General features: G+C 54.4%; 2 protein-coding genes across 2 annotated transcripts; one reads left to right on the top strand and one right to left on the bottom strand.

The window, feature by feature from the left end:
• Window positions 1–1,320: 1,320 nt before the first annotated feature.
• MIOX (myo-inositol oxygenase) lies at window positions 1,321–10,444 on the top strand. The gene is made up of 10 exons (XM_088129037.1): window positions 1,321–1,398; window positions 3,377–3,457; window positions 4,670–4,750; window positions 5,084–5,246; window positions 5,761–5,828; window positions 6,154–6,263; window positions 6,718–6,785; window positions 7,825–7,874; window positions 9,355–9,467; window positions 9,984–10,444. Exons 1-10 carry the CDS (start codon window positions 1,381–1,383, stop codon window positions 10,090–10,092), a joined length of 861 nt encoding a protein of 286 aa, XP_087985163.1. The 5' UTR covers window positions 1,321–1,380; the 3' UTR covers window positions 10,093–10,444.
• Window positions 10,445–11,186: 742 nt separating this feature from the next.
• Window positions 11,187–27,046, bottom strand: LMF2 (lipase maturation factor 2). The gene is made up of 14 exons (XM_088129133.1): window positions 26,912–27,046; window positions 21,376–21,629; window positions 20,454–20,482; window positions 19,593–19,789; window positions 18,304–18,482; window positions 17,587–17,725; window positions 16,698–16,823; window positions 16,019–16,124; window positions 15,475–15,571; window positions 14,651–14,833; window positions 13,750–13,918; window positions 13,257–13,368; window positions 12,750–12,858; window positions 11,187–12,480 (listed from the first exon to the last, which is right to left on the bottom strand). The coding sequence occupies exons 1-14, from the start codon at window positions 27,009–27,011 to the stop codon at window positions 12,130–12,132; spliced, it is 2,151 nt and encodes a 716-aa protein (XP_087985259.1). The 5' UTR covers window positions 27,012–27,046; the 3' UTR covers window positions 11,187–12,129.
• Window positions 27,047–27,055: the final 9 nt, after the last annotated feature.

The following is a 27,055-nucleotide window of genomic DNA, read 5'->3' as shown; positions in this document are numbered from 1 at the left end:
AGCTAGCGAGGAAAATTCTAATCCAAAGAAGGAAAGTCTGGAACAAACTGCATCAGGTTCATAACCTGAACTCTGAACATTCTGGCTTGGAACAGCCACCTACACCTTTGACAGAAGCATCAACAGGAAGGTAAATGTTAGTTATATTTGGTGTCCTCAACAAAAAGATAGGAGAAATTGTGACGCCATCGTTCAGTGGACGGCTACCATATTTCACAGCATGTGCTCAGGACCCTAGAGGCCATCCCAGATGCTGGGGTGGGAGGGGGTCCTCTCCAGTAGAAAACCCCAAACCCCATATCTGTGCATCAGCCAAGGTCCATGGTGTTTGTGACCAGCCTTCCCCACAAGCGAGCCTAAGGTCCAAATGGGAAAAGGTATCACAGGACTTTGCTGGACTAGGAAGTTGAGCGGGATCAAGCCTGGTTACCAAAGGATGGGAGTCCTTCTGGAACTCCAGAAGTGTAAGCTGGGCTGAGGAGTCCACCATGCATCCTGCAAGGAAGCAAGAGCAAAGCTCTTCTGCATTATGGCCAAGAAAACTGCACGGGTGTGTCCATGTAGTCATCAGGGTCCGAGCTCACTTGAAGGAGCCTTCACCTTTCCCACACCTGTTCGCCCAAAGGCTCGGCTTATGTCAGGGGTGGGGAACCTGCGGCCCTCCAGATGGTGCTGAACAACACCCTGCAGCTCTGGCCGTGCCGGTATATAGAGGGCCCAGGTTCCCAGACTGAGGCGGTTGGGAAGCCTCTAAAGAAAACAGTACAACTTCCAAAGTCTGTGGCAAGCTTGGCTTGTCCGCTGTACAGACTATGGTATTTGTTTCAAGGAATTTGCCCCTGGTTTTTGTGACAGACTTTGACTGTTTTTCGTCTTGTACCATCTAAGTTAGTTGAGGCCATATCCCTCCCATCAGCTCTGTGGCCCAGATGCCCCATAGCACTCTGTGGCAGTTTGAGACGCTGCCTGTATTTTTATCAGTGCCAAATGCTTTATTATGTGTAGCGTTTGGGGCGTTTGGCTACCCCAATCTAAAAGAAAGTCTGGCTTTTGCTCTTGGCTATCTCTCGTAAGTCTGATCTTTAAATCTCAAGATTGTTTTCCTTGTCTTCAAAAGGAGACAGGGTTGCTGTTGTCTGGCCACACACCTCAAAGCTATAGAGTTTCTTCTCCTCCTCAGACATTAATGGTTTGCTCAGGTGCCCAGGCTGGAGAGGAGTTTGGCCCTGATGGGTTAACGGATGACTTATTGTCCCCGGTCAGTGCTGGCTTCTCTTGCATAAACCAGGTGTTATAAACCCTGGAGAAGCAGGCAGGCAGGCAGGCAGGCAGGCAGACCTCTTCGGCTTCTTGTGCCTCTGCTCTCCTGCAGCTGCAAGGATGGAGGTGGTTAGCCTGGTAAGTGGCACACGCAGACTCCCACACAAACCCGGCCAAGCAAAGTCTCTGGCGAAGGGGAAGCCAAGGTAAGAGGACAGGGAGGCTCCCCGTTGTGTAACAAGGGGGTTGCATTCATGCAACATGCTGGGCCACACAGCTTGCTACACTCAGTGAATTTTATCCTGGCTTAGATTTTTTGTGGCATAGAGTGTTGTGTGAACCCAGAGGGTTGGGTTTGTCTACGACTCACTGGATTGCGCAATCCCAGAGGATGGGTTAAATTAGTAACCAGTTCAAGCCTTTTATTCAAGAGAGAAGAAGCAGGGAATAGCCTCATGGGCTGGAAAAACTGGTCCATCCCATCCATGGTCCAAACTGCCCAACATTCATGGAACTCATGAATCTGAACATGTTCAGGGATTCCAGAGGGCCTCCGAGTTATCCCTCATGATACCAGGAGACCTTTGACAGCCCCATAAAGGCAGGAACACCCGAGGTAATATTTTCCATTTAGGAACAATAAGCAGGAGATGTTTCTTTTCATTTATTTTTCTTTCGGTTGGTGTTCGTTTTGTTTGCATTGCTTCTGCTAAGATGGAGCTCAAAATTTTCTGCTCTGGGGAACGCAGCGGTTCACAGGACAGTCAGATGAACTCCATGCTCATCTGGGGCGTCCAGGCACCTCCTTGCTGGCCCTGTGTGGGATCCAGAGCAAACCCTGCTCAATCCCACCTGACATGGTTGTACGTGAAGGTGATTCAGCTTCAGATACTGCCCCCTCCCCAAATTCATGTCCTCTTTTGAGACCAGTCCAGGCTCTTTCCCATGCAGTGAAACCGTCTTTTTCACATCACCCCTTCCCATCTCCTCTTTTCTGCAAGAACTGTGATGGGATGGAATTATGAAGGCCAGGCTCAGGGAGATAAACATTTTCCTAGTTCGCCAGAGGAGCGTGGGAGTTACAAGAGGATGAGACTGGCACCTCCCTGAGGAATTCACACTGTTGTGGCTGGAAGACTTTGGGAACTGGGGTTTTAGTCTGGGAAGATTCTTGCTAGAGGTTGTAGCTAATAAACATAGCTGGACTGAATTGGCATTGTCTCTTGGAGTTCCTTGGGCTAGGCCTGACAGTCTGCCCAGGTCTGTGGGGACAGAGCAGCATGGTGGGGTCCATAGCACATCACCCCAACTCAGCTTTCGTCTCCTCCTTTGTGTCTAGTCCAAAATGCCATGTAAAAACTTTTCTGCCTGGTGTGGCTGGCAAACTGTCTCCATCACAACGTGTCATCTGTGTACTTGACAACTGGACAACATGAATGGATTCTCCATGCCCTTCCTGTGGCCAAAAGACAGACATTGCAGCATTGGGAAGATAGACGTAGGGCCCCATTCATTCAATGGACTGAAAACCTGATTGCGCTTGCTTCTTATGAGCGGATTGCCTACAGACCAGTGTTTCTCAACCTCAGCAACTTTAAGATGGGCGGACGTCAACTCCCAGAATTCCCCAGTTGGCTGTGGAATTCTGGGAGTTGAAGTCCGCCCATCTTAAAGTTGCTGAGGTTGAGAAACACTGCTATAGACGTAGACTTTGTATGGATAAGTATACTGAAATATGGGACTTGTTTATACAAAATTCATTAGGTTAAAGAAAATCATAGTCATATAAATGTGTTAGAAATATATACATACTTGAATAATATTTCCATTAGATAAGTATATACAGAATTGTAATTGTTTGCTGTTACAGTGACATATTATCATGTTTTTCTCTTTGTTGTATTTCACTTTTTTGTTAAAGCACTTTTTATGTGGTTTTCCCCCCCTTCTTCTTCTCCTCTTTTTGACAATGCATGTGTCTCCATCATTATTGTCTTTGGGCTTCCTCTTTTTCTTTTTTGCTATTGAAATTTAGAAATTAAAAAAAATCATGTGTATTAGAGCAAAACAAGGATGTGCTGGCCCAGCTAACCTCTCAGAGACCTTCTTTCCTCAGGCAAGTCGATCTTCTGAGATTCCCCAGCCTGATGGAAATCTGGAGAACACAAAGTCCAAAGAAAACTTCAGGAATTTCAAGGTCAGCAGCGCACAGGATTTACTTTCAGCTGCACCAGCCTTCCATACAAGATGCCTCTATTTTGTCCTACTGCAACAGTTCCAGAGAAACAGGTCCACCCTTAAACCCCAGAAAAATCCACCGATTCTCCAGGAAAGGCATGAATGCCGGCTAGGAGATTGGGATTAAAAATAAGAATATATTTCAAAAGAGCGAAGACTCTTCATGACCTAGTGGTACTAGTGCCAAAGAAACACGGGTGTAAAGTCTGCGAGAAGTTGTGGGAGGGACCAGCAGTGGTTGGGGCAAAGGCAACTGAGGCCGGAGAGAGATTTGCAACAGGAGACGCCAGTTTGTCGAAACGAGTGAGGATTTCACAGCCCCTTGGAGGCTGAACCGGGTGGCCCTCCACTTCGTCGAAAAGCTTGTGAGGTTTTATGACGCCACAGGACTTCTTCCTTCCATACTGGAGGAAGCTCTTGGGGTCTGTGCAGGGCTGTTTGCACCTCCTTTACTGTCCACGCGCAGGTTGAGAGACCTGGATGGGTGGGCTGATGGAGGAGAAGGGGGAGTAGCAGTCCTGGAAGCTGGGATTTTATTTTATTTTATTTTATTTTTTTATTTGTCAATCATATTTATATAGCACAAAGTGACTCTGGGCGGCGTACAACAATTAAAAAGAAGACCTAGATAAAAACAATTACAAATAGAAAACTGTAAAAGCTCCTTGCCTCAGAATAGTGGCGGAGAGATGGTACTCTCCTGGGGGTATGGGGCTGTGTTGGAGAGAAAAGTGCCCGGCATTTAGGGAGAGACAGGCACAGTATCTGTGGGGCAGATTGTCCAGGGCCCCCTAATTCCCCAAGGCAAAGATGCCCGGGGAAAGGAACACATGCAAACTGGGGCAGAGGCAAAAAGGCCCTACCTCCTACTCTGTTGGGTGAGATTAGGGCATGCTCATGGCAGCATCAGTGGCCCTCAGAGAACGAAGCCCCCTGTGAAGTCGGGCTGGGGTTGCCTTGGGCAGGAACAACTTAGTGTTTTTCAAACTTGGCCACTTGAAGATGGGTGGACTTCAACTCCTAGAATTCCCCAGCCAGCTGGCTGGGGAATTCTGGGAGTTGAAGTCCACCCATCTTCAAGTGGCCAAGTTTGAAAAACACTACCTTACATCAATCATTGTCACTCACTGCTGCAATGCTTCCAAAGAGGACTCCCGGACTGTCTTTTCAGGAGGGGCCGCTGATCGACCGAGTGCACCACACTTACCTGCTTATGCACACCAACCAGACAGTGGAATTTGTGCAGAAGAAGGTGGGTTTGCCCCAGCAGACCCCATCTCTCCTCTGGAAGGGTGTCCGAGGAAGGCTCAACACATCCAGGGGATATTGGTGCCAAGCCAGGTGTATCTCCAGTTCTTTGGGGTTCTATTGGTTTCCAAGGGTTGCCAGCAAGAGGCCCATCAAAGTCTGTTACCCCCTGCCCCCCCCCCCCAATTTTCCCTCTATACCTGCTGGGTTTCCTACTTAGCTAGTCTGAAATGGCTGGGTCTTCTTAAGACCTTACTTGTAAGATTTGTCTAAATAATTCCAAGGGGATGCCCTACCTCTGGTCAATAATAGTGTCCTCACAGTTCCCTCTCCCTAGAATGAAGAATACGGTGGCTGCAACCTCCGTCAGATGACCATCATGGAGGCCCTGGAGTTGCTGGACAATGTGGTGGATGAATCGGACCCAGATGTTGACTTCCCCAACTCCTACCATGCCTACCAGACAGCAGAGGGCATTCGGGAGAAACACCCTGAGAAAGGTGAGCCCCTGACTGGACCTATATTTCCAAGAGGGACAAGAGGCTCCCTCCACTTCCACCTGGGTGCAGAAGATGACAATTGCAGGAGGCTATTCAGAGTCCTGCAGAATTAGAAGCGTCAAACTAGGCTATTCTGATGTCAGGCCGTATCTAATACAGCTGTGCACGAAGCAGTGTTCCCAGAGATGATGGAGCCCCTCTCCCATAATTCCCCATCTAGCATGGCAGGGGGTGCTCTGGGGGCACTGAGGCCTCAAGCAGAAAAGGGATGTTTTCCAGCAGGCCATCGGCACCTCTTGTTATCACCAGGAGAGGACAATGCTCACATCTGGGCCTTTCTGCGTGCAGCCCCCTTCCCCCCACCCCCCAGGCCTGCCACATAGCTAGGCCCCTCTCTGATCCTTGCATCAACAGGTTCCATGTTGCACTGCCTCTAAGCTGATGCGCCAGCTGGGGACAGAGGGACCTGGCAAGGGACAGAAACAGACATTCGCTTTCTCTGGTCCTGCCCTAGATTGGTTCCACCTGGTTGGACTGCTCCATGATTTGGGGAAGATTTTGGCCCTGGCTGGTGAACCGCAGGTGAGACGAAGAGCAAAGGGCACAGGAGGGGTCAACCTTCCCAAGTCCTGCTACCCAATGCCCAGTGTTTGCATTATGGGGCAGAAAAATGAGGATTATGCCCGTGGATTTGTGAAATACCTAAAGGCTCAGCATCTCTAATCCTCACACATTAAGGAATACAAGTAAATGGTGTGTTTACTGCCCACTTGCCAAGGCTGAGGGTTGAAAAAGGGGTTCGGGCCAAGAAACGATGCTATCAAATAAAGAGGAACTGAAGTGGTGTGTTCTTGTTCTGTTCTATTCTGTTCTGTTCTGTTCTGTTCTACCTTGGTTATTCCTACAGTGGGCTGTTGTGGGAGACACCTTTCCAGTGGGTTGCAAGCTCCAGGACTCCATCATCTTCAAGGACTCCACCTTCCATGACAACCCCGACACGAGGAATCCTCTGTATACGTAAGCTCTTGCTTCTGCACCCACCTGGCCTTGCTTTGTAGCAAGGGGAGGCCACCGGTGGGAGGATACACAGGTCTAAAATGTAGGGCTTGCAAAGCCGAGGTCAGCAGCAGTTTGGATCCTAGTCTCCCTGGTCCTGCTTCCACCGCTGCCTCTCCATCTCTGATGGAAGAACTTCATGTGCTGAGGGCTGCTAGGGATTGCCCCTCCCGCTGCTTCTCCCTGGACCTATAACCTGGCCCCATCACTTCTCCTTTGCAACCAGAGGCATAGAGGACAATACCAAAGGCTTGGTCAGTGCCTGATGTCCCACCTGTATTTGATGCTCCAGATCCTTGTCGCTTTCTTCAAAACGCCAGAGAAAATACTGGTTGTTCTCACTTCTTCCCTCTTGCTAAAGCTTCCAAACCAAAGAATTTGGCAGATCAGACGTTCTCCCTTTTTACCTCCTCAGAACCAAGTATGGGATTTATCAGCCCCACTGTGGCTTGGAAAATGTCCTGATGTCATGGGGCCATGATGGTAAGTGCTCCAGTGCACACCTGCAGCTTCCAAGAGAAAACCCAGCACACGCCCCCTCCCCAAGTGAGAACCAAAATGAATTCCTATCCTTCCAAATCCCATCCCCAAATTTCAGGAAGTTGTGATTTTAGACATTGATCAAACTTCTGCTTAAAATTGCTAAAGTCATTCTTCTATCTCTGGATTTTCTATTTCACCAAACCCAGCAGTTCTGACTGAGTTTAAAACCTTCTGTATTCCTGATGTTTCTTTTTCACTTTCCTTTAAGCTTAAGCCTGGATTTTTCCCATGACACATGTAACTGCACCAAACTTCCATATTGGTGGTTCTGGTGGCAAATGGCCACACTAACTGGGTCAAAACCACTGTTTGAGGAATACGGTCTCCACCCACCTTCTGCAAGAAAACTCCTGGCCATTGTCCATTACTAGCTGCTTCCTGGGTGTCTAGGAGGCCACGCTAGGTGTGGCTTGACTGCTGTAGCAAGTCACCATCTCTGCTGCTGAGCCTTGCCAGATGCTGAGATTCTATTCTTCATGCAAGACTAGGAAGGCAAGGCAGGACAATTGACCAGGTTCAGGTGTCCCTCCAAGACTGAGTAGAATTAGTTACATCCTGTGCATGACACAGAGCCTCTTTGGGGTTCAACTTCTTGACTGGGTCACTCTCTTCTTGGTTTCTCACACAACACCCCCCCCCCCAATTAAGTGCAATGGGGGAAGAAGACCTCTGAGCCTCCCCAGGCCCCATGGTGAATCCTATTGCTACCATTTCAGAAAGGAGCTAGAGGACTTTGGTTCTGTCTCAGTATCTAATAAAGTATATGCTGCAAAGTAGAGGAAGAATGGATGACCAATGAAGGAAGCAGTTGAACCTAAATTGCAGCTTCTGTCTTCTCCAACCTGGTGCTCTCCTCCTACCACATCGTGGCTCCCAACAGAACCAGAGGAATTAAGGGAGTTGAAGTCCAGCCTACCTGGATATGATGTGTAATTCCAGGAATAACTCTCTACCATTTCCTTTTTTCTACCTGTTCCAGAGTATATGTACAAAGTGATGAAGAAGAATAAATTTGCCCTTCCGGAGGAGGTAAGTGATTGAGAAGAAGCGTCTAGTTCCTCTTTGTCCTTGGGGTGGTGGATGGGGAGGCAAACCACCACTTCTGTTTTCTGTTGGAGGGTTTTACGGGTGCAATTTGAGTTCTTCACAATCTTCCCTGGAATTGACTCACCTAGCTAGTGGTGGGGGACTGTGAAGGTGTGTTTTTGGAGATTTATCCCCCTCCCAGTCCACGTAGGACTGATAGGTTCCTTTTATCTCACCCCGAAACTGAATGCCAAGGCGTCTTAAATCCCAGCTCTTAGAGCAAGATGGAAACGGGAGTTAAACCTTCTTCAAAGTGGACTATTTGAATCAGCGCTGTAAAACTCCACCAATCTCCAAGGTGGGCCTTGGCATCCCACCCCTTCCTGCTTTATGCAGGAACGAAATCCAGAGTGCTTTGGAAGTCACGGCAGGTTTCAGAAGACGGTGAGATGCAAAGGTGAAGTACGGCTCCAGGACCAAGGGGACAGGACATGGCCCACGCAGCAATTCTCGGTGCAACGGTTGGGGTGGTGCAAATGCATCCCAACTTTTTCTGTAAAATGATGCCACAGAGATGCCCTCTGTTCCCAAGAAAAACCATGTTCTGCTGCTCAGTGGCTTCCAGCTCTTTCAACCTCACTAGAGCAGTGTTTCTCAACCTTGACAGCTTTCAGATGGGTGGACTTCAACTCCCAGAATTCCCCAGCCAGCAAGCTGGCTGGGGAATTCTGGGAGTTGAAGTCCACCCATCTGAAAGCTGCCAAGGTTGAGAAACACTGCACTAGAGCCACACTTCAGCAAGAAATTCCTCCGTGGCGCACGGTGCTACCCATAACGGCTCCCATGCACTTGGGCAGATGTTCCCGTGCAGAAGCAAGGAAGGACTGGAAAAGCAGCTGCCTTGAGTTACAGCCCTTTGCTGAAACGTCGTTCAGCAGCAGAGCCATCGTCGCTTAACCAACGGCCAGGAACAGAAAACGAACAAGGAATCCACGTAGGGCAGGGAAAATGTGCATGCAAGAAGAAACAAGTGGGACTTGGAGCGGTTTATGCAAAGCCCGGGTGGCTGGAGGGCTGTAGAAATATGGACCACCTCGGCTGTTTCAATGCACAATTGAAGAGGATAGTCAGACGTTCTAAGGAGTAGGGCTACCATAGGCAGTGTTTATTCCGGGTTAATCTATTTTTTAAGTACATGTTGTCCCCAACATGGTTCCCAAAGTGCAAATGCTGTGGTTTCTTCTCCTTCCTCCCTCTCTTGGGCAAAACTCCCCCACAGGAGCAAAGATAAGCTTGCTGACCAAGGTGGACCAGGAGGTGGGGATGGGTCCGATGGCAAACCCCCCTCTGGGCCAGGCCCTGAGGGAGGCCCAGCCATCTGCCACCAGGGGCCCCATGGAATGTGGGGGTGATGGTGGCCAGTCTCCTTGCTGGTGGCCCAGCTGCTGCACCAGTGACCGCAACATCCCTCTGTTGCCTGCAGGCCTTCTACATGATCCGGTTCCACTCGTTCTACCCCTGGCACACTGGAGGGGATTACATGCATCTGTGCAATGCCAAGGACCTCCAGATGCTGCCCTGGGTGAAAGAGTTCAAGTAAGGAGCTTCCAGCCATGGCGGGGGGGGGGGGGCGGCGGGCGGGGGGAAGAGGAGGAAGTCTAGACATCTTAAAGGAAGTCTAGACGTCTTAAAGTCTAGGAAGTCTTGCGCCTTAAAGGAGGTACCTCAGCAGCAATACTGTAGATGTAAGCTTGTTGGCTTAGCAAGCAAGCAAGCAGGCAGCTTTAACATTCATTTTCAATAATGATTAAAAATGGGATTTCTTGCTGGTTTAATATTTGTTAGCTTGCTTGCCTGCTGCAGCCTCCCTCCCACCCAGCTGGTGGCCCGTGACAAACCCTCCCCTCCCCTAGAGAAGGCTTTGCACCCTGTCCTAGCCTTCCCCCCGTGGGTGGCCTAGGAAGCGCTGGAGACACCTGGAGCAAGAAGCTGGGTTCCTTCTGGCTTGGTCAAGTCCTGCTCAGAAAACAGCCAGCACCACGGTGGCTTCAGGAGGGCAGGAAGCCCCCAAGGGGGCCGGAAAATCACCCCACCTCTCTGTTCCCGTTGCAGCAAGTTTGACCTCTACACCAAGTGTGAAGAGCTTCCTGATCCACAGAAGCTCAAACCCTACTATGAAAGTCTCATTGCCAAGTACTGTCCAGGCCAACTGTCCTGGTGACGCTCTGGACCACAACTGCTTTTGGCTCACTGCTCCGTCTTCCTTGGCAATCTCCCAGCAGCAGCTGCTGTCCTCCAGATGTGTTGGACATCTACTTCCATCATCCCCACTTGGGAAGGAGAGGGCTTCTCTCTGTGTTACATGGAACTTCAGCTTTTTGGCTCACAGTCTCAAGAGTGTTGTGGGGCAGCCAAGGACCACTGGCAGAATTGCCATTTCTACACAGCTTTTAGTGAATTTTATTCATGCTGACCCAAGAGTGTTACCTTAACATTAATAAAATGCTACTCAAAGTTCATAGAGATCTTTTTTGGGGTTGGTTGATTTTTCGCAGGCTGGCATCCAGGATTGGAAAAGTGGCACTTTAAAGCCTAAGGGTTCGGTTCCCAGAATCCAAATTGCAAGGTTCTTATTACAAGCTGCACAACCATATAAACCTTAGTACAGCCACAGACACCCTAACAAGCCACTATGAAGTCTGCAACCTCCCTTGTCCACCCTCTACACTCATGGTAATAGCAAGTTGAGTGCCCATGTTCTCATAATAGATCACCCATAAACTACCCAGCTTCATCATTCTAGTCCAGCATGCTGTACAAACCCAGTCACGGAAGTGCTGGTGGAAAAGCCTCTTAAGTGGTCCTTTGACCGAGGCCTCCATGTGCCACTTTCTAAAGGACTGTCAAGGCTGATCCTCCCAAGGAGCAATGCTCTACCTTACTCATAGGGCTGAGCCCTGAAATGGCCAGGTTCCCTGATGACATCACATGGTTTAGAGTCGAAGATGTGTGGACTTCCACTCCCATGCTGGCTGGGGTATTCTGGAAATCCACACATCTTAGAGAAACGCTACGCTAAACCATCTGATGTCATCAAGGAACCTGGCCATTTCAGGGTTCAGCCCTAATTCTCCATTTATGAGTAAGGTAAGAATTCCACACATCTCAAAGTTGACAAGGTTGAGAAACACCGGTCTAGAGGGATAAATCAAGGACTGATTGCAAGCAGCCCCCAAAAGGATCTGTCCGAACTGGAGCAGAGGGCTCTCAAAAAGGCTAAGACAGTTCAATGAATGCAATGTCCACACGCACACACAAGGCTGGAATGTACAGGGTTTATTTAGAAAATCAGAGCCATCTTTCTTGGGTCCTGTGCAGGACAAACGCCAACTCTGTTCCTTAAGGGCATAAGTGACAGGCCCCACAAGGGCACCTGCTGCCCCGCAGCCTCCAGGGTGCAGCACAGAGAGCAGAGAACTTCCCTGGCCCTCCACCACAAGGCTCAGCAGGTCAAGGGATGGCCGGGAGTGGAGAAACAAGGAGGTCTGGGCTGGCAAACCATTCCGGGTGCACATAAAGCAGAGGTGCTACTGCTTCAAAACCAGCAGCGGCTGAAACTACGTCTCAGCCACGTCTCCCCACATCTGGTTCTGCACCCAGATGGGATACGGGGAGCTGGGAAGGGAAGGGAAGGGATTCCTGAGACTCACTTCAACCCTAGCGGCTGAGCTTCGCATCCCACGCAGCCTGCCGACGATCCAACGATGCCAGGAAGGGCAGGTCACCTGGCGATCCCCAAAGAAGCAACGGGGGCTCCCCAGCCTTCAGGAAGCGCTCCCCAGTCCCCTACCCCAAACGCAGGAGACCCTTGGAAACTGAAGCAGGGTGGCCAGATGGCTGGAGAGAGCCAAGCACAGAGGCTGGGCCACCCCGCCACGTTCAGTCACCGTGCTAAGAGGGGGCAGAGGAGCAGGAATCGGGGAAGAGCAAGTGGGCCGCAGGCTTGGACAAACGGCTTCCTCCTCAACCCGAGGAGGAAGAAAGCGAGCCTCGCCCGACAGGGAAGACCTTCGACTGGGGGAGGTGTTCAAACGGGCTTCCACCCCACCGCGCACCGGGGGGGATGACCAGCTCCGAGGGGACGCAAAGGCTCTTCCCACCCGCTCAGTTCCGCCTGGCCCGCTGCCCACGAGCGCTGCAGCAGCGTCTTGCAGAGGTCTGGGGCAGGCTGGGCGGGGGCCCGGCGCTGCATCCCGGCTTATTTCTTCTTCTTCGCGTGCCGGAGCCCGTTGGAGGGGGCGTCGCCGGCAGCCCTGGCCTTCTCCTCCTTCTTCCTCAGCTGCCCGTTCTTCTCACTGCTGGCCTGGTCCCCTCCGCCGCTGACATCTGCCACTGCGCTGGCCGGCCGGACCTGCTTGTGCTTCCCGCCGCCGGGGACCCCTCCCACCGGCAGACGGCTGCCCAGTCCCCGCAGGAAGCCAATGGCCGCTGCGGTGAGATACAGGGACCAGATGACCGCCGGGCCGGTGTAGGGACGGAGGCGCTCTCGCACTCGCTGCAGCAGGCTTGGGAGGAGGGCATCCGGAGGGCGCTTCAGGGGAGGCTTGTCCTGGAAGGGAGAGGGAAGCCACGGTTGGACAGGCCCCCCACCTCCCCAGGCTTTTTTGAGATCTGGGTGCGTCTTACCTGGGCGATCATGGTGGAGGGAGGCGGCCCAGGCCGAGTTCAGATTAATTGGGGAATGCATGGATTCGGAAAGCAGGCAAGGTTTGCTCTGCAAAACCGCCCCCTTTGCACCCCAGACTCAGCCCCACTCCTGATGCACCCCCTCCCTCAACCTGGCTGCTTCTCCTGGACCACAGGACCCATGCCCCTCACCTTAAGCCCGTGCTGGGCCAACTGAGCTTCTAGGTTGGGGTCACCCAGGAAGACCACCGGGTAGAATTCCTCAATCCGCTGGCGCCTCCACCATTTCTGAGGAAGGGTCCTGCAGGGGAACGGGGGGGGGGGCGTGAAACTGGATCCTTTCTCAGCCCATATGGCTGCCTTCTCCCCTGCCCCCAGCAACTGCTGGCTCTTGGGGCAACCAGTTCTTCCCAGGGCCTTGGTGGGGGGGGGGCAAGTCCTTCTGGTTGAGGCACAGACAACGTTTTATGGTTTAACTGTTTTAATGGTTTTTCATCCTAGCTGTTTATTTTTCACTGTTTTTGGTTATTCGATTGTGTGAGCTGCCCAGTCACATATGAGAGATGGGCGGCTACGTAAATAGAATAAATAACTAAAATAAAAGTTAGGCGGCTGATCCCAATGGAAGCAAAACCATTTCCCTAGATTAATGATTTCCGCCCCTCCCTGCAGCCCCCCCGGCTACTGCCGTTCACTCACCCATCCTTCCCAGCTTCGGTGAACCAGTATTTGTACAGCTGGGCCCGGATGTAGGCTGGGGGCTGGGACCGGAAGGGGTACTTGGAGTCGTCCACCTGCACAAGGTGGATCACTGCAGGGGAAGGGAGGAGGAGGTCAGTCAGTCGGTCGGTGGGCTGGGGGGGCAAGCCAGGGATCACCCGCACTCAGCCCCTGCATTGCTGCCCACCTCCTCCTCACCACTGACAATCTGGCTGAATCCTGGTGAGGGATGTGGGATGCCCCAGAGAGGCTCTAATCTGGCTGGACCCCAGGGCCTCAGGTGGACAGCCCCACTGGTGCCCACCCAGCCCAGAGGACCCCTGCTTTCCCCCTCCAACAGCTCCAACCGGACCCAGTTTTCCGGAACGTTCATCGCATCCTCTCCCTCCTGGTTTCCCATCTCCGGACTGTTCTGCCCCTTTGATCCAGTGTCGCTTTGGGACCTGGGGGGGAGGGGGGGTCCCAGGCTCACCTTCCTTCTTGCCCTGCAGGAGGCGGTAGACGAAGCTGGTGAACCAGGGGCTGTGCGTGTGGTGGCCCAGAGCAGCGAACCACATCTGCCAGTCCAGGCGGGGCTGGTGCGGGGCCACGATGGGCGGCGGAGCGCTGACGTTGCCCGGTTTGTACATGAACTCTATCTCCTGGGGGTGGAAAGAACCTCTGTCCAGACAACCCAACAGCTGCGCAGCCCCATTATTGTCGGAGCTGCTCTGCAAGGGACCCCCACGGCTTGGCATCGTTTCCCAGCTGCCCAACATAGCCCCCCCACCCCCTTTACTCTTGTCCCAAAGCCCCCGTCTCCTCTTCTCTGCCAGGATGACCACCCCTCACACGCATTTTGCCCCCGCCCCCCATCCTACCCTAGTCCATGACAGCTTGGCCATCTGCACCCGCGTCTTGCCCACATCCATCCTCCCCACCTCTCGCACCCATGCTCTTCTGGCACCGATCTCCACACACCATGCTCTGCCACCACAGGACCCCACGGTTCTAGTAAGATGCTCTCCTCAGCCGCTTTTCTCCAGGTTCAGCCCTGGATTGGGACTGGGACCAACCAACCACAGCAAGCCAGCCAAGGAGGGTCCCCCAGAATCCCAGGGGGGGTCTGACCAGATGGCGCAGCTCCCTAAACTGGCTTCCACCCTCAGCTATCCCTGTGAACGGCCCTTCGAACTCCCGTCTCTCCCAAACTGTGCAAACGTCTTCCCGGCCTTCCCGGCCCTGCCGTCCCGCTTCCCTCTCCAGCGCCAAGCTGTGGCCCTGGCTCTGCTCTGCAATTCTGGGCGGCCTCAAGCCCTTGGGGGGCCACCAGCAATGCCGAGGAAGAGCAGCTCCCCCCAGCCCCCCTTCCCCCCCACCCCGAAGCCACTCACCGTCCACGTCTCCTTGTCGTAGCTGCCTTCCACCACCACCTCTGGCCGCCCCGCAACTCCCGTCATCCGCCGAAAGAGCCCGTAGGAATTGGCCAGCTGGTAGCGGTCGACGGCCCCAAAGAGGTGATGGATGCCCGGCCAGAGCTTTCCGTTGGACTCGTACTCTATGTATGTGAAGGGGACCTGCGGGGGAAAAGGGGACTCTCCTCTGGACCTTCGACATCTCCCGGAGAGCAGCAGTGCCCTCGAGGGAGCCCAGCCGGTCTGACCCAATCTCAGCCTGGATCCTCTGATCTGGGGCTCCTCCCCAGCCCCCCAGTTCAGCAGTGGCCCCAAAGCAACCTTGGCTGATATCGAAAGGCTAAGACGCGTCAGGCTGGTTTGTGCTCGGATGGGAGACCGCTAGGAAAAGCCAGGATTGGGGCAAGACTGGAAAACTAAAATATTTCCCTGGGAAAAAACGGGAACAGCAAACCCACTTCTGAAAAGCAAAACGCCTTGGAAATCAAGCTCAGTTCAGAAAAGACTGCACTGCCCACCTGGGTGGCCAAACTGAGCTGACACAGCCTAGATGGGAAAGCGAGGCAGGATCCTTAATTGTGCTGACTTATTTGGGAATTCCAGGGGTTAACTGCTATGGGATCCCCTGGGGCTGCCCCAAACCTTCCTCTGCCAGCAGGCTGGCAGGATTCACCCCCCCTTCCTAAGCCCAAAAGAAGCCCGTCCACATCCCGCAGAGACCCTACCAACCCCTCCTGGCACAATCCCCCCAGATATGCTCAGGCTGACCCCATCTCCACCAGACCCCACATCTCAGGACTCACCAGGCTGATAGTGAACATCCCTAAGGCTGCAGTGGTGAAAATGGCCCACTGCAGGGCGGCCCAGAGTTTCCAGAAAAAGCCCCGGACGCAGGCGCTCCTAGAGGAAGGAGGGAGGGAGGGGAAGAGGCATCAGGCAGGAGAACCCGAGACAGCAGCTCCTGGGGGACCTCCCGAAATATTGGGGGACGCAAAGGTGCAAAGCTGGTTCTCCACTGAGCAACAAGGCACCAGACTTCTGTTACTCTAGCCCAGTGTTTCTCAAACTTGGCCACTTTAAGATGTGTGGACTTCAACTCCCAGGATTTTTTGCAAGCTGGCTGGGGAATCCTTTGCAAGCTGGCTGGGGAATCCTGGGAGTTGAAGTCCACACATCTTAAAGTGGCCAAGTTTGAGAAACACTGATTTAAGCTGTAACAACAGAGCCGGTTAAGTCTTTCTAACGTTCGCTTGTCTCCCAGGGCTCAAATCATGTTAGGCTGACAGCCGCTGCGTTCCCACCCCAAGGTCATCTCGGGGCTCCCCTCCACAGCGACGCTCCACTCACCTGTATCCGGCCTGAAGGACCTCCCACAGCAGGGAGAGAAACCCCAGGGCCACCAAAGGAAGGGTCACCATCTTCAGCCACTGCATGAACTCATGATAGGTGAACGCTGGGGAGAGACCACGTTGAGGGTGGGTGAAAGGAAGAACGGCAGCCAGGAAAGGTCGGGAGCTGCCCGTCCCCGTCCGCGTAACTGGCACCCGACTGGAAAACTCACTGGGCTTCACCCCAAATCCAAAAAGTTCACATGTGCGGCTGTGTTCACACGCAACCAATGCAACTTCTTCAAATAGGTGAGGATCGCAATTCCTCCAGCCGAGTTGTACTTCCAGGACTAAAACATCAGGGGGGCGACTACAAGGGGCCAGGGACCAAGTGTGAAATGTGCATTTCAGAGTCCAAGCCCCACTTGACTAGGAGGAGTTACAAGTAGAGCATCTGGGATAAATCCTACGCACGCACAGCATGCGGGGGGTGAGGGGAGGGGTCAATCCTTGTCTGGGTCTAAGAATGTGAGAACAGCCCTGCTGGATCAGGGCTGGCCCCATCTAACTGGCATTCAGTCTCACGTGGTGAAACGGAGAAAACGCTCCCCACTGTCGTCCCACCCCAGCTCGGGGGATCCCGGAACCCCCGACGCCGCAGCGTCCCCTGCTGCCGGCTCCCCCCACCCCAGAAGTACCTGTCTTGGACTCAAGGAGTCTCTTCTCCCAGTTGATCGTCAGCCCGAAGGACCGGGTGGTCCAGTAGACCAAGAAGCCGTAGACCCCCAGCTCTGCCAGCAGGACAGCCAACCGCGAGGGCCAGGCTGCAGAAGAGAGATGTGGCAATGGGAGGGGTCAACTCAAGCCGCATGGATGGCTTACTGCGGGCAGCCCCAAACGCAGCTGCAGATCAAGCTGAGGACACAGACTTGGGCCCTGCAGGGGTGGCTGGACCGCAACTCCCGTAAGTCCCATTGCTTTGTCTGGGGGGCGGGGGCAGATAACAGCATCCAGCATCCATGCTTGTTGCTCGTCTGTGTTCGTCTGCCCCAAACCGCCTTCCCCTCCACGAGATCTGGGCCCGCAACACCCAGAATCTCCAGCTCCAGGCCATCAGGGATGCCAGAGAGAGCACAGTGCTGACCCCCATCCCTACCATTCTGCAATGCTCCTGGCGTGCATGCTGGCATGTTCCTAGAGACGGAAGGCCCTTGGGCTCCTCTGCCATGGGGGAGTGTCTAAGGATAACTGGGGCAACAGGCCAGCCCAAACATTCACCCACTGATCTTCATTCTGGGGAAGGACTTGGCCTCAAGGCTGAGCAGGCCCCTGGGGACCGGATCTTGCAACCCTGCGGCCTCTTCCGCCTGGTGCAGTGGTTAGGGGAGTGGGCTGGGACCCGAGAGACCCAGGTCAACCAGTTCCTGGGTGATTCTGGGCTAGGAGACAGGGGCTTGACCAATTTATCTTTGCAGGTTGGCATTCTGGAGGGAGAACAAGGGGAGGAGAACTAAGGAACAAAGAGAAATGAATTGCAGCACTGAGCCCAATTTACAAACAAAGCCCCTTGTGGCCTAGGGGACTCACCACCGCTTGCTTTCTTCCGGCCGTGGCCCAGCCACAGCCCCACGTGCTCGTCATCCAGCAGGGAGAAGCTCAGCACTACCGTCAGCATGTTGAAAAAATTGTAGTTGCCGGTGAGGATGATCAGGACTTGCAGGAAGACCTGGAACGCGTTTAGTTTTAAGTAAAACTCTCCTGTGTTTAAAATGCACACAGAAGGTTTGAGGGTCACAGGCGGGCAGGGCAGCCCGTGGCGAGGAGGTAAAGCCACGATGGCACCGTACGCAGCAGGGTGTCATTGCAGAGACGACATAATCGCCATCCTTGTGCAATTTCACTATGGTGCACAGGACACTGTGCTCCCCCTACTCATGCTCAAAGGGGATGGAAGAGCAAGGATCAGTTCCCCCCAGCCTGCCAGGTCCGTCTAACCCTACCGGGGTTTCTCCGACTGCTGATAGGGGAAACTATTCTGGGAGGAGCTGGCAAATGGCCTTAGAGCTGAAAGCAGGTTGTCCGGCTGAGCAACCGTTATGACGTACAAAGCGCGCATCCCGTTTCCTCCCTGCACTCTGTCGCTGAAAAAGGGTCCGCCGTAGCAGCGGCCATCCACATCTTTCCTCCCAGCCTTGCTAAGTCTCTGGGGAGTGTTCAGGCCCTGGCTGGAGCTCAGCACCCCTGGACAGGCACCAGGCCTCCCCCAGCTCTCACCAGCCTGGCATCCCCAGTGCCCGGCCGTACCTGGGTGTAGAAGGCAAACAGGCGGAGGCGACGCAGCGGCACAAAGAACAGGGGCGGGATGGCGATCTCGATCACGTAGGTGGCCACCACGCTGAATTTCTGGAACCAGAACGGCAACTGGTGGGCAAACCACGCGGCTGGGGTGGGAATGCACTGGGTCTCGTAGTGGTAAGTCAAGGCTGGTGTGAGAGAGAGAGAGAGAGAGAGAGAGAGAGAGAGGAGGGTGGGACCACAGCAGAGGCCAAGCGCATCAAGCCCAGAACAGAGGAGGCGCATGAGCTCTGCTCGGAAGCGCGAGGACACAGACTCCCTCCCTCGCCAAAGGAGCTTATGCTTGGCATCGCAGCCAGCCACGCCTTCTCAGACGATGCTGCTTTGGAGGGCTGAAGCAACGAATTCATCCCCCGCTTTTCTCTTCTTCTGAATTCTGCCAAATCTTTTGCAGCGGCTCCTATTTACGTTTGCAAGCCCTTGTGAGTCGGGGTCCGCCCCGCTAGGTAGATAAATAAAAAAATCAACTCGGCATGAAAACTAAAACGTCCTCGATCAATATTAGTTACAGAATCCTGCAAGTCTGGCTGTGCTTTACTCCTCCCCCTCCCCTTATACTGCTGTGAATTAGGGAGGTCTCTGCCTGAGTCTTTTGCACACGTCTTCTTCTCATTTTGGACTTAAGCCACGTTTTTCCCCTTGTTGCCTTAGTCACAGGTTTGGCCCGTCTCTGCCAAGGTGATCTTCCTTATTCTCTCCAGTAAGTCACTCCTTTCTTTTTTAAGTGATTCTGCTTGGCCCTGGGTCCATCAGCTTGGAAGCACCAAGTCTGCTATTAGAGCAGTGTCTCTCAATCTTGGCCATTTTAAGATGCGTGGACTTCAACTCCCAGAATCCCCCAGCCAGCAAGGCTGGCTGGGGAATTCTGGGAATTGAAGTCTACGCATCTTAAAGTGGCCAAGGTTGAGAAACACTGTATTAGAGGGACACACAGATTCAAGGAGTTGTGCAGGGCCACCGAAGCCATTTGTCCGACCCCATTGGTTCTGATGGTTATCGTTTCAACTGATTTTAACATCTCTTGTTTTAACTGTGGCTTTGCGTTCTGTTGTAAGGTTCAGTAGCTGGCGATGCATCCAATTTAATACATAAATCCAGCGAGAGACTTTCTAGAATGAAGCAGCAAGTGATTTCCATTTCCCCCGGGGCAACTGCCCGCGGTCCGTTTTGGTAGCTAGCAATGCGTGTATCTGCAAAAGCGTGCAGAGCCCTCTCTGCTTGCTTGCTGGTTCACTCACCTGTGAGCCCCCACCAGGTGGGGCAGCGGCTGGTCAGCTTCACCACCCCCGAGGCAAACATCAACCGGAAAAGCAGCCAGCGCACCAGCCAGAAGGTCATCCCATCGTGCGCCCTCCAGGCTGTTGAGCGCCACTTCAGCAGATGCAGGGGGGCCACTAGCACAGCCAGGAAGCCTGTCTCCAGCAAAAGGCTGTCCCTAGTGTAGGAAAACAAGGGTCAAATGGGCAGGGATGGACTGCACTGGGATGGTCCCCCTCTTGCGCCAACACTCGCGGGGGTTATTCGGCACTCCCTGTGACCCAGAAGTCAGATTCTGTCCTGGGGAAACACAGGCATGGTAAAGGGGCCAGGAGGTACAGGGACCCAGAGAGCTGAAGTCCCCACATTTTCCTTCTGTCCCCACCACACTACTGCCCAAAATGCAGTCTCCTTTGAACAAAAGAAACACAGAGACCGTGCCACGCACCCAGTCTTTGTTATTATTTTCACTGCTTGCAGCCCAGGAACTCCTACGATTGTCAGGCTCAGCCCAGGAACGGCGATGAAACAGACCAGTCCAGTCCAGTGCCTTTATTTGCTTACACCCTCTAGACAGAATCTCGCCAGACTAACTCTATACTACAGCAACTAGTGGACATACCCTGTGATACTCTAGGGAGGGGCTCGTCTAAACCTCTTTTTCTTCTCACAGTCTTGCTGCGGACTGAGAAAGCGCCTGCCTCATCCCCCTTCCTGGAATGCACTACCTCCCCCCGATAGCCTTGACCTCCCATACCAGTCTCCTCCTCGCAGATACCTTCCCTTACAATTACGCACCGTACATCTACCTTGGAGGGTTGTACCAGTGCAGGACCACTTACCACTGGAAGTACAGGAACACCTGTCCCACCTGCAGGGAGTTAAAAAAAAGGGAAGAAAAGTCAAATCAGCAGCAGCAGCAGTGGCCCATCAGGTGCCTTCTGAGTTGAGATTGGTTTTCCTGAGGTAACAAATGACATCCCACCTACTGAATCTACCTGCAAAGGTCTCCATCCCCCACCACCCGGGAGGAGGAAGCGCGGGCCGGCCGCAGCTCCTTGGGGCCAAGGCCAGCTGCCTTACAACGGTTCTTACAAGGGATCAGGGAGCGCTATTCCTGAGCCCAATCCCAGCGGCACAATCATTCAGGAGAGGACGGGACTCCCCTTCTCCCAGTTCAGCTCAGTCCCCACTTGGTCTCGAGGAGTTTGTGGGATGTTTCTGAGAAGGGGAGAGGATCTTCCCTGGGCGGCAAGAGGACCTTTGTGGCCAGTAGGTCCAACAGGGGTCCTTGACCTGTGATCACAGCAGCTCTGGAGGGTGCACAGAGCCAGGGGCAGACGCACATGTGCTCCTGAGCCAGGCAGGACCAGAATTGGGGAAGAGGGAGCCCTCCTCACCCAGAAACGCGCACCAAAAGGGTTCCTAGCAAGTGGGAGGGAGCACCCCTGCTCCACATTCCCTGGCTGGCTGGCAAGCTGCAATTCTGGGAGTTGAAGCGCACCCAGCTTAAAGTGGCCAAGGTTGAAAAACTCTGGCTAGAGTTTACGTGCCATCAGCCTGGCACTGGTTCATCCTCACGGTGGAAATGCCGATAGCTAGAGGTGGCCACTTTCTCCTCCCACTGCGCCCCCCCACTTTATATAGGTGCAGCGCACAGTGCTTCATTTTGGGGAGGAACCCCCGTGGCAACAGCAGCCCCGTCTTGCAGGCAGACCCTCCCCCCGGAAGGAGGGGGGTCTGCGTTCTGTCCCTACCCCATACCTGGTAGAGCGACAGGTAGAGCGCCCAGAGGGCCAGGAAGACCAGGCTGTCTCGCAGGGGCTCCAGCACCAGGGCCCCGAAGGAGAGCAGCGTCCCCAGCAGGCACAGCAGCTCCAGGCCCTGCTCCGTGTCCAGCCCCAGGTGGGGGCCCAGCCACAGCAGAGTGGGGGAGTCCCGCAGCTGCTCCCAGAAGCCCTTGCCTGTGAAGCGAAGCATCTTCCGTGCCGGCAGGATGCCATCCTTCCCGTAGAGGCCTGGAAGGGGACGCAGAGACTCAGTGACTGGAGGAGCGCGCCCTGCCCTGGGGGCACAGCCCGCGGCAAGCCCCCCTCCCTGCCAAGGGAAGGCCCAGACTCATCCGTCTGGGACCCGGGGCTGCCGGGTGCTGCAGAGGCAGAAAGGGAGGTCTGGGCAGGGGGAACAGCACAGCGCAGCCCCTGCCCAGCGGAATGGCTGCTGCAAGAGGAGAGGGTGCCAGCGTGCTTCCAACACGCGTGTCCAACCCGAAGGCGAGAGGAAAGCGGCTGAGACATGTGCCCGCCATGCCCTGTCCCCCAGGGAAATAAAACTGGGGGGGGGGGCATAGTGGTGGCCTTACAAGCCCTGGGAACAACCTGAGAAACAAACATTCATCCAGCCACTGCTGGCCAGAGGAAGCAGAAGGGTTCTTTTCAACCCCCACCCACCCCCCGTACTATTCCCTTCCTTCCTACACCAGCTCTGCTTTAACGTCGGTGTTTGCTGGTTTGAAGCATTTTTACCAGGAGGTTTTTTTTTAATTTCACTCTCTCTTTACTGTAAACCACTTTGGGTTCCGGCGGGGGGGAGTGGGCAGGAAGCAATACAGAAACTAAAGTAATGATGATGTGAAAAGGGGCAGCACCCAGGCAACACTGGCTAAGCAGGGTGGGGCCTGGTTAATATTTGGATGGGAGACCACTAGGAGATCCCAGGGCTGCAGCTAGACTGGCAAGCTTTTAAAAAAGGCCAATACATTTTGTATCAGGAGTTGAGTTTGACTCTAGGAAGGCTTGATCCTTAATAAAAAAGGTAAATAACAACAACAATAGGCGCACCATCCGAATCCACATTACACCTTCCAAGCGTAGGACTGCCCTTCATTCCTTGCTCCTCCCGTTCTTCTCCTCGCCCCAACTCAGAATTCCCCATTCTCTCCCCAAACCCCTTTTGCCAAGGAGAACATCCCTGCTCTCACATGCCAACTTCATCATCCCAAATGAAGTTCGTACATCTGCAGGCAGTCTTTGGGTGAACCTAACCCCTGCCGAAAACAAATTCTGCGCACATCAGAGAGCGCTCTGTGCCAACAGAGCAGCCTCCAGCCTGCACGCGTGCAAGCCGGCTGCTGCCTCTCCTATGCCCTTCTCAGTAACGTCGTGTGTTTTTTTTTCACAAGTCAGGGCTTATCTAATGCCAAATGTACACATCCTGTACTATACCCTTTCTGATAAAAGTCAAGGAACACAGCGAAAAAATGGGACTAAAATTAAATATAAAGTAGACCAAAGTAAGAACAGGTACAATGACCAGCCTTAGAACTGGCAGTGAAAATGTCAAAATGGGGGATGGCTTCTGCCTTTAAGGATCAACCCCCAATAGTAAAGGAACAAGCAGTCAAGGAATACACTGGCAACGAGATCTTGGTAGAGCAGCCACAAAGGCCCCGGAAAAGATCTTCAGATGCCGTGATGCGTCTATACCTACAAAGATCAGAATCATACAGAACACACAGGTGTTCCTTGCTCCACAGAAGTGAACGTTGGACTTTGAAGGACAGGAGGAGTATTGGCACTTTTGAACTTTGCTGTTGGAGAAGACTCCTGAGAATATCGTGGACAGCCGAGAAAACAAACTGATGGATCATCGAACAGATCAATGCGCTGGAGGCACAAATGACCAGGCTCAAATGGTCCTACTTTGGACACGTTATGCCAAGACCCAGCTCTCTGGAGAAGGAGCTGATGCTGGGAAAGGTGGAAGAAAAGAGGATGACCAGCAGCAAGGGGGGTGGACTCCGTTAGAGTGGTGATGGGGGCACCCTTGGAAGGCCCAAAAGACCAGGTTGGGGACAGATTGTCATAGAGAAAATCTATCTATATGTCGCTAAGAGTCAGCTCTGACTCGATGGTATATAATTAGTCAGCATGAAGACAGGGCTCTCCTGAGAAGTCAAGAGAGTAATGCTGAGAAAGCTGGAAGGAAAAAGAAGAGGACGACCAGCAGCAAGGTGGATGGGTTCCATCTCAGCAGCAGATCGTCATGGAGGAACCCTGTTGACCTGATGGCCCATCGTCATCATCGCCCATCACGATTCCCCTTCAGGATAAGCCAGATTATGCAGAGCCCGGAAAAGGAGTAAGAAACAGTAAGCAAGGGAAGTGGAAGAACAAATAAGGTGAGGAAAAATAGCTAACATTAGCTTGCATTAATCCCATCGCTCTACTCCTCCGTATCTTCCTATCTCGGCAACTCACTCCTCTCCCGGTTCCTCCCTTCTGTTCTTCAAACTTCTCACCCCTCTCTTCGAGGGGGGCTCTCTTCATCACCTAACCGTGACTTTCTCCGTCTTCCCTTGGCTCTGAGGTGTGATCCATCCTGCTAGGACACCCAGCCACCTCAGCGCACTTTTCGATAGTTTTGTATTCCTTCAGGGCCTGCCCATTGTGGGTCCTCTGCTCTTCTTCTTTTACTGCAGACGGTGTCAGAGGAGAGCCCTGCTAGCCCACGGGGGCCCACGGATGCCTTTCAATAAAACTGGGAGCAAAAGTGGTGCTCCCAGACCCTCCCTGATCTTTCTTTTCTTTTTCTGCTGCAGCTTGCTCTGAAGCTGCTCCTGACATACTCAGCTCTCGGTTCCACACAACGGAGAGCACAAAGCTCCCTTATACCCAGCCAGTTTCACTTTTTCAATACTCATTCCTCGCAAAAGATTAATGGCTATTTTCTTCCATCTCCACTTTCCCCTGTTTACCAGCTCACCTACTCGCTCTGGTTTTTTTGCCATTTATGGATAACTCGCATTGTTCGCTCCTTCTTCCCTGTCAAACACAGCTAGCCTGGTCCCGGATGCACACCCGCGCCCAGCAGAAAGTCACACTGCCCTTCCCACACGCCGCCTGTTTTCGCCTCTCCAAACCTTTTGGTCAGAATTCTGCCAAACACCTTCTGAGACACACTTCACCCCGGTCGTTTCTGCACTCCCTCTTTGTACGCCAAAAGAACGGCGGCAATCTTCTACTTTATGCACGTTGTACAGCAAACCACACCCTTACTTTAGCATTTCTCCACGTCTAGCCCTGCTGCCTCGCTCCTCTTCCACGGTCCCACAGCTTTTCCAACTTCTTTATCACAGCGGCATCTATACTGATTTCAAAGGCCCTCTCCTGGGTCTTCGCTGCCCCACCCGGACTGGTTGGAATGAAGGACGCTGGGAGATGTAGTCCAGCTACACAGAGAGGCTTCCTGCACATGGACTTGGAAGATCTGCTCCTGATCCAAACAGCAAAGTGTTTGGATCAGGAGCGACCCCCCGCACCCACACAGGAAAGGGAAGCAGCGTCAGTGGCTTAGGGGTGTGTGTGCGCGTGTGAGAGAGAGACTCATGGGGCTTGTAATCCAACACAGCTGACTCCTTTACAGCTAGAGATAAAAGGGGGGTTCTAGCAAACAGGGAAATGTTGGCAGCATCTGGGCCCCCTTATCTGAACCCCAAAGCACACGTGGGTTAGTTCTTGGGTGGGAGATGCCAAGAAAGCTAAAGTGGGAAACCAGAAAAGGTCCCAGAAAGAAGCAGCACGCTGGTTCGTGCTGAGAAAACTGCACGGATGTCTCCCGTGAAGCTGCCAGAAGGAAGACTCGACTCCAGGAAGGCTTCACAGTCCCCCTTACAAAGCAGGCCTCCCTGGCTCTGGAGAAGCAGGGGAGGGGCCACCCCACCCCGCCCCAGAACCGCCCCTCTCGGCCCACAGGATGCCAGCAGCGGGTTTGAGGCAAAAGGGAAACCGCCTTGAAGCAAAAGGGCCACTTGCGGCCCCAGACTGCCACGCCACCTTGGGATGAGGGGGGGGGAGACGCCGGGGCGGCCCTGCTTCCGGAGGGGGACGCTCGCAGGAGACCGGGGAAGGAAACGTCCTTTTCAACAGCAGCAGAACGAAGGGAAGGCAGGTTGGGGCCGAACCCCAGGCCTGAAGCAGCCACCGAGGGCTGAGCAAAACGGGGAGGGCAGCTGGGCTGCAAATCCCACATGCCCCACCTGGGAGCCCATTTGCACGACTGCCACGTGGAGATCCATCTGGGGACAGATGCGGGAGGGGGGCTCAGGCAAAAACTTCCAACAGGATATTCAGTCCTGGAAAAGGGGGCCGGCCTACAGCAAGCAGCAGCAGCAGCAGCAGCAGCCACGGAGCAGGGGCGGGGGGGGGGGGGAGGCGGAACCGGGCAATGTCCAAAGATTCTCTCCTTTATGCAGAGAGAGGAAAACGCACCTCGGCCGCAAGAACAGAGGACCAGCCGGCTGGTCTGGCCAGGGCCCAACTTCCAGCACTTGGCTTCTCCCAGGGGCTGACGAGAAAAGGGGAGGGGGGTCACACGCAGGAGACAGAGAGCCCAGGACGGACCCATCCCCCCAAAATTTATCGGCCCCCCACTTTAAAGTCACCCAAGCGAGTGGCCACCACGACGTCTTGCGGGGGGGGGGGAATCCCACAGAAGATAAGGCCCACCCACCACGGCCTGTTTCAGCCCAGCTTTTGGGAGGGGGGCAGCGAGCTCCTTCGGGGGATGCAAAGCAGGAGGAGGAAAGGTTAACGTCTGCTGCGACCGGGCTCTGAAACAGGAGTCCGAGGTCAGACGTGCACGTTGGGACGCAGCCCCCGCCCGGCCCAGCTCTGCCGCTGCCCAAAGGCCCAGCAGACATTTGCCCCCCGGACTTCGAACGGGCGCCCCCCGCTCCTCGTCTCTGACCGCCCGGAAGCCCCGCCCGCTGCAGGGCGCCCAGCTGCTCGCCGGGGACTTCCGAGGCTGCCAGCCCGCTGGCCGGAGGCCTGCAGGCGCGTTCCCGGGCAGGGCGCGAGGCAGGTCCGTCCCACGCGAGACACGCGGACGGCGCCAGGCCGGGCAGAAGCTGCGGCAGGCGGCCTGCCCGGATCCGGACCGGCCTGCCAAGGAAGGGACACCCCGCCCGCCATCGACATCGGGCCCAAGCCGCGGCCCGGACCTCAGCCGCCTTCGCGCAGCGCAGGAACCCGCCACGCAGGAAGCTGGAAGAACAGCGGCCGCCGCATCCCCGCAACGCAGCGACGGGTTGCCGAAAGGGCCGTTGCGCGGAGCGGCCCCGCCAAGCCCGACGGCCGCGTTCGGCCCGAACGCCGCCGAGAGCCGCGGAGCCCCGGGCGCCGACCGCGGCACGGGACCCCGGACGCCGCTGCCAGGCTTCCTCTGGCGCAGACGGGGAGGCCGAGGGCGCCCCCGAGCATGTGCAAAGAGCCCCCCCGCGCGCGCCGCCGGCGAGGCTCACCGGGCGCCTGGACGTAGAGGGAGGCGAAGGCGGCCAGGAAGGCGGCGGCCAGGCCGCGCAGGAAGAGCTGCCGGGCCAGGCGGGGCGCCTCGGCGGCCATGGCGCGCGCAGTCCGGCCGCCCCGGCTGGCTCCTGGCTCGCTAC

The sequence above is a fragment of the Python bivittatus genome, unplaced genomic scaffold (genome assembly GCF_059951505.1).
Source record: "Python bivittatus isolate LINGU-HERP-01145 unplaced genomic scaffold, Pbiv_v1 ctg000730_np1212, whole genome shotgun sequence".
Lineage (NCBI taxonomy): Eukaryota > Metazoa > Chordata > Lepidosauria > Squamata > Pythonidae > Python > Python bivittatus.
Note: the sequence above shows the minus strand (reverse complement) of the source record. Positions and strands in the feature narration are given on the sequence as shown.